General features: G+C 39.8%; 2 protein-coding genes across 6 annotated transcripts in view; both read left to right on the top strand.

The window, feature by feature from the left end:
- atr (ATR serine/threonine kinase) overlaps positions 1–2,590 on the top strand; it is a 135,557-nt gene extending 132,967 nt beyond the window's left edge. The window contains 1 exon segment of the mRNA XM_073039026.1: positions 2,417–2,590. Within this exon segment, the coding sequence (XP_072895127.1) occupies positions 2,417–2,590 (174 nt within the window).
- Positions 2,591–6,371: 3,781 nt separating this feature from the next.
- xrn1 (5'-3' exoribonuclease 1) overlaps positions 6,372–6,837 on the top strand; it is a 136,102-nt gene continuing 135,636 nt past the window's right edge. For all 5 annotated transcript variants that reach the window (XR_012098411.1, XM_073041507.1, XM_073041505.1 and 2 more), the window contains exon 1: positions 6,372–6,517. Coding sequence is in view for 4 of the 5 variants with exons in the window: in XM_073041507.1 (XP_072897608.1) it covers positions 6,443–6,517 (75 nt within the window). In the remaining variant the exon portion in view is untranslated. The remainder of the gene's footprint in view (positions 6,518–6,837) is intronic.

Raw genomic sequence — 6,837 nt, 5'->3', positions numbered from 1 at the left:
AGGGCCGACTATATACCTTTTATCAAGTCCTCTTATCCTCCTTGGCTCTAATGAGAAAAACTCTAGCTTGCTCAACCATTCCTCCTAAGACAGGCTTTAAAATAATATATGCTTTGCCTTCACAATAGTCAAATTTCAAATTCTTTTATTGAGTTTTATTGAAACATTACCATAGAAAGTACTTTATCTGGAAACGTCATACCTTGGTATGGCAATTGCTCAGCATGTGATCATAAGAAAAATTACAGAGTTTTATGGACACAACTCAGCACATAATGGAAACCAGATTATGCTCCATGAACTCTGTCTATACTTCTTGCTGCCTCAGTAAAGCAGCCACATAATCAGCACAGACATGCTCTTTTTTCTGTTCTTCCATTGAACAGACAATACAAAAGCCTGAAAGCACACAGCACCAAACTTGAGGACAGCTTCTACCCTGCTGTTTTAAGATTATTGAATGGTTCACTGGTATAATAAGATGGACTCTTGACATCACAATCTAACTCACTATGATCATGCACTTTATTGTTTACCTGCACTGCACTTTCTCTGTAGCTGTCACATTTTATTTTGCATTGTTACTGCTTTACCTTGTTCTATGTGCATCAAAATCTCGTCCTTTCTAAATTGAGGAAGTCCAGCACTGCTATCAGCTCTGAACTCACAGAAGCTGCTGGAACCCAAGTACACCCCTGTAAGGTCTAGAGAAGTCTTGTCAGAAGTAGTCTTCATGGAGTAGCTGCCAAAAAGCCATTCCTCCAAAGTGGAAGCAAAGCCAAGAGATTTACTTTTGCACTAATACACAAGGACTGGGGTCTGAATATTTGCAAGTGACAAGTCAAAATTTGAAATTTTGGTTCACTACATGGATGAGCATCTGTAGCCAACAGTGAAGCACAGTGGAGGTTCCTTGCAACTTTGGGACTGCATTTCTACAAATAGAGTTGGTGATCTGGTCAGAATTAACGGCATATTCTCATTCATCATGCAATACCATAAGGGAGACATCTGATCAGTCCCAACTTCATTCTGCAGCAGGACAATGACTGCAAACACATGGCTGAGGTCATAAAGAACAATCTATAGCGAAAAGAAAACAAGGACTTCTGAAGCAGATGGTATGGTATCCACAGAGTCCTTATCTGAACATCATTGAGGATTACCCTGCAGACAGAGAAGCAAGCGAGACAGCCCAAAGTGTGCAGAGGAACTGTGGCAAGTTCTCCAACATGCGTAAAACAACTTACTAGGCGATTTTCTTATAAAACTGTACAACAGTATACCTAAGAGAATTGATGCAGTTTTAAAGGCAAAAGGTGGACACACCAAATATTATAGTATTATAGTTAATTTTGGATACTTAGAAACTTTTCATTCGTTATTTTTGCTTTAAAGAATTTTATTTTTTGCACGTGCCTCAGACTTTTGCACAGTATTGTATCTCTCATCTGCTGCTCTCGGTTTCTGTGGTCAACCACTGCGTGTCTGGTCCTCAGCCTTGCCTTTTTCTTTGTGCTTCTTCACAAGAGCTTGGATAGCACATCTTGAAACTCCAGTCTGGTATGAAATTTCTGCTTGGGAAAGACCTTGATTCTCACTATTGCCATGGTGTAAGAATTGATGATTTCCATGTTAAACTGTCACATCTGCCACACACTCACCTTTTTAGTTTGGTTGTCCCTCGCCTGGTTTGATTCCTCCTACACCCGTTTCTGTGTTAGTTAATCATTTTAGTTCAGTCAACTCATTATGTGATTGATTATTATCATCCTGTTTGTTATCTTTGTTTAATCATGCACTGGGCTATATACCTACAAAGTAATCAAATTTGTATTTGAAAAGTGGTCTGCTGCTTAATGTTATTTCAAGAAATACAAAAACAATCTTAACTTTTTTGTTTGGAAAATGGATGTTTGGATATCTAAAATTTGCTCTTTTCTACTGTCACACTAATGCAGAAGACAAAAAATAAACATCTAAAACAAAATTTATATAAAAAATCTAGGGTGCTTAAGACTTTTGTACGGTACTGTATATTCAATTATAATATTCAAAAAAGGCCAAAGGAAGGTGTGGAGTAGTGGGAGTGTACTTGCAGAGCCTGTACAAAGTTGAATAACCAAGTAGTTGAATTCTGTGTGATGCACCATCAATAACTCTCGGAGACATGAGGCGAGATATAGGCTTTTATTCGCTGGAAGAGAGCAGTCAGCAGCAAGAGATCCCCGTACAACATCCTGGAGTCTGAGGGAGGAGCCGTGCCTCCAATCGCCTTTATACAGGGGTCTGTGGGAGGAGCCACAGGAGCAGTCAGCAGGAGGGGCATGTCCAGACAGGTATATGTAGTTCACCACACTGTGCTGTGATCATTCAATGTTTCTTTAATTAAACTGCTTATTATCTTCTCTTTCAGGCCAAGACCCATGTACAGGACATAGAAAAGAGGCTACATGGCGTGATTAAAACAAGAAATAAAGTGAAGGGGTTGCCTTTATCCATTGAAGGTCATGTCCATTACCTTATTCAAGAAGCAACAAATGAGAAACTACTGTGCCAGATGTACCTTGGTTGGGCACCATACATGTGAAATCATTTATTAACTCTGGTATAAGTGACAAAGCAAAATTGGTGAAGTAAGATGGAGCTATATGATTTGTGGCCTCTTTTTGTCTTACATCAAAATCACCATCGTGGTTTCAGAAACAAGTTTGATTATTTGTGCTATGCACCTCTGTAGTAAAGACTTAGTTTTTGAAAGATTATTTCTTTAGAAGAAAACATATTTCAATCAAAGGGACTGTATCAAAAAGATGAAAAGGATCTGTAAATCTGCTATAACAGTGAATAGAGTGTTAAGTAAACATGGAACTTTACTTTAGATCAAGTGCACAGAAGAACTTGCAGAAGCAACTGTTGAAATAAAATAAAGGCAAGGTCAGCTGAGGGTGTGATGTACAGAAATCTGACACAGAAGCGTGGACTGTTAATATTGCAAAATATGACTTGAGAGGCCTTGGCATGAGAATCAAACAGATTGAAAACGTTGGCAATCTCAGAAGTGACCATAAGACACAGGATTAAAATTAGGCCATTTGGCCCATCGAGTCTGCTCAAAAAAGAAAGAAATTCCTTGTGATCTGGATAAGATCAAAAAACCTTACTTACCTCTGACGCCATGGCACGTTGCACATTATGAACTTGTACTATATTGCTGAATTTGTATAATACATTGAATTATATTGATTTTAGGGAATAAGCTTAAGTTGAAAGCAAGGTGATTGATTGTGATCAATGTGATTTTGCCTGTTAGGCAATTAAGTTGCTGTGTGGAATTTTGAGGTACAGGGTGATCTCCTTTCAACTCTACAGTGTTACTGGATCCTGTACATGAATGGAGAATGAATAAAATCCAACCTCCAGATAAATTTGTGAAAAAAGCATTCCTTGGAATTAACTGATAAATAAAGTTTGACAAATTGAATTAATCTGTTATTTTGATTGTTACTACTTTCTGAGTCTTGTTTGATTTTCTCAGAGAGACAAAAAATAATAGAGGCTCTAATGAAGAGCCTTGACATTGCAACAGCTATTTTCATAATCTAAACAATCAGCATAGATGTTACTGTATTGGTGGCTCATTTATTTAATTGGTTTGTAAATGTGTATTACATTGGTAGAGTCTTAAACCTTATCCCTGAGCACAGCTTGATGCTTTTATTTGTTTTGTCTGTAGCTTGGAAAGAAAAATAGATTAGAAGAAAATGGAAATTGCAAATGAATATTTTTACATGTTAATATAACATACAATTAAATTGTGGAATTGTTGCAGTTGGCTGTCGATATGGAAAATTCTTTTGAAGGGAAGTGATATATTTAATATGGGAAACTTAATTGATATTATTTAAGTTCCCATTCAAGATGCCAACCGACCTACTGAATATTCTATGAATTTCATCTGTCGTCTTCATTTTACCATCATCTGTGCTGTTTTGCCTTATAGATGTAGAAACATTTGTTTACAGCTGATTTTAATAATGGTAGATGCTAATGATAGGTACTGCAGCTTCTCATTCAAAGTCTGTACATATCTTAAGGTGAGAAAATTAATCTTTTCCATGAATGTGAGAGTAAGCGTTCGGCACGGACTAGAAGGGCCGAGATGGCCTGTTTACATGCTGTAATTGTTATATGGTTATATGAATACTAGATATACAAATTATGATTAGTCTTTGGCTATGATAAATGGTTCATTATTATTAAATAGTTTGGCCATGGCAAGTGTTATTGAACAGAGAGACCTGGGGATACAAGCACATAGTTCCATGAAAGTGGTTGCACAAGTAGATAGAGTGGTGATATGGAATGCTTGTCTTCAGTTGCCCAGGAATTAAATATAGGAACTGGCATTTCATGATGCAGTTGTGTAAATTATTTTTTGGGCTGCACTTTGAGTATTGTGGATAGTTTTGGTTGCTGTACTGGAGAAAGGATTTGATTAAGCTAGAGAGGGTGCATTATAGATTGATAGGTACGTTGACTGGATGGGAGAACTTGAGATGTGAGAAGGTAGTGAATTGGTATGGACACTTTCTCCTGGAGGCTGAGGTTTGATCTTTAGAGGCTCATAAAATTATGAAGAGCATAGTTTGAGTTGATAGTAATGATCAAACAGGGTAGGAATGTTTAAATATAGAGAGTAGTGGTTTAAGGTGAGGGGGGAAAAGAAGGGCATTTTTTTCACAGAGGGTAGTGGGTATAAAGAATAAACTACCAGAGGAGGTGGAACATTTAAAACACATTTGGATAGATTCATAGACAGGAATGTTTAAAGGGTTGAGGCCCAAATGTAAACAAATGGGATTAGTGTAGAGAAGGACCTTGGTTGATATGGATGCATTGAGCTAAAAGACCAGTTTCTGTGCTGTATAACTGATTTCGATGGTGGTAATTTAAATAATGTATGAAGTTGGGGTGGAAGTTATAAGCCTAAAGACACCACTGACTTTTTTGCATCACGTACAATTGATACAAAATAATATTAATATGTCATGCAAAGCTCAATCTTCAGTCAGGAACGAGAGAGTTCATCTACTCGGAGGGGGTAAGGTTTCAACAGTAAGATTCTGATTAAATTACTAATTTTTTTCTATTTAATTACAATCAGCTTTAATTTGCTTTAATTCAATTTTCATCTCATGAGAGAGTGAATTAGGTATTTAATTTCCAAATATAATGACATATAGTGGAACAGTAGTGCAGCTGGTAGAGCTGCTGCCTTGTTCTAGTGACCCAGGTTCAATCTTCCATCGCTCTTCCATCCAGCTGTTTTATCACCTTCTAGCTTGTACTTCTTCCACCCCCTCAACCACATTCTGGTAACTTCCGTCATCCTTTCCAGTCCTAATGAAGGGTCTCAGCCTGAAACGTCGACTGTTTATTCATATTCATAGATGCTGCCTGACCTGGTGGGTTAAGCTGGAGCACAAACAAGAGAAAATCTGCAGATGCTGGAAATCCAAACAACACACACAAAATGCTGGAGGAAATCAGCAGGCCAGGCAGCTATGGAAAAGAGTAAACAGACATTGTGGGTTGAGACCCTTCAGCAGGACTACAGAAAAGATGACTTTTCATCTTCTTTTCTCCAGTCCTGCTGAAGGGTTTCGGCCTTTAACATCGACTGTATTCTTTTCCATAGATGATGCCTGGTCTGCTGAGTTCCTCCAGCATTTTGTGCTTGGATTTCCAGCATCTGCAGATTTTCTGTGTGGGGGTTAGTTTGGAGGGAAGGTTTAGGTTGGTTGGGGAGTAATTAAAAGTTCTTAGTTCTTCATGGACCAGCAGAAACAAAGTAGGCTGGCCAGTGGATATCCCTCGCTGAGCTACACACAAAAAAATGCAGAGGAACTTCAGGTCAGATAGCATCTATGGAGGGAAATGAAGAGTGGATATTTCGAGCTGAGACTCTTCATCATAACTTTTCTTGAAGCGATGTTGCCTAAGCTGCTGAGCTCTTCCAACACTTTGTCTGTTGCTCCAGATTTCAAGCATATGCAGAAACTGTTGTGGCTTCCCTTCCTTTCAAAAGCCCCATGAAATGTTTTGAGATATTCTAAAGAGGAAGGAATGCATTAAAAAAAGCTGCAGAAATGCAAACCTCCGGTCCAGAGGCGAAAGTGCTACTCTCTGAGCCCTCACGTTACCCCTTAAGGTGGAACAAATTGGACAAATATAAGTGATGAAAGGAGAGGGGTTGAAGCAGCTGGTGCCGGCAGTTACGTCATCGGACCGCTACAGCCGTGAGACTGCGCCTGCCCAGTACCGGCTCATGGCCCGCTACAGCCGTGAGACTGCGCCTGCCCAGTACCGGCCCACGGCCCGCTCGCCAACCTCTTCCCTCTTTCTGCGCTCTCGCCCTCCGCTTCGTTGCTCTGTCACCATGGGTGTCCCCAAGTTTTACCGCTGGATCAGCGAGCGCTACCCGTGCCTGAGCCTGGTGGTGAAGGAGCATCAGGTAAGAGAGAGCTTGGGAGGCCTTAACCCCGTCCTTTCGTTAGGCCGTTACCCGGAGCGAGCGCCAGGCCTGTGGCCCCCGCCAGCTTGGCTTCCCTCCCTGGCCTTAGGCTCCGGTTATTTAACTCGCCATTTACAACTTACAACATCGAAGGATTTGGAGTCGTGCGTTAAAAATGGGCTTTTCATTATCGCAGCAGTTCGAACTGCTTCCATTCCTTATACTTCACCGAAAAGTAAACTGAAAAGTCAGAGATGAACGGACCTGCATAACTACTGTTCACATATTTCGACTGAGGCGTTACCTTAGCTATGCTGCTC

The sequence above is a fragment of the Hemitrygon akajei genome, chromosome 3 (genome assembly GCF_048418815.1).
Source record: "Hemitrygon akajei chromosome 3, sHemAka1.3, whole genome shotgun sequence".
NCBI lineage: Eukaryota > Metazoa > Chordata > Chondrichthyes > Myliobatiformes > Dasyatidae > Hemitrygon > Hemitrygon akajei.
The sequence above is the reverse complement of the archived record's forward strand: the minus strand, read 5'-3'. Positions and strand labels throughout refer to the sequence as shown.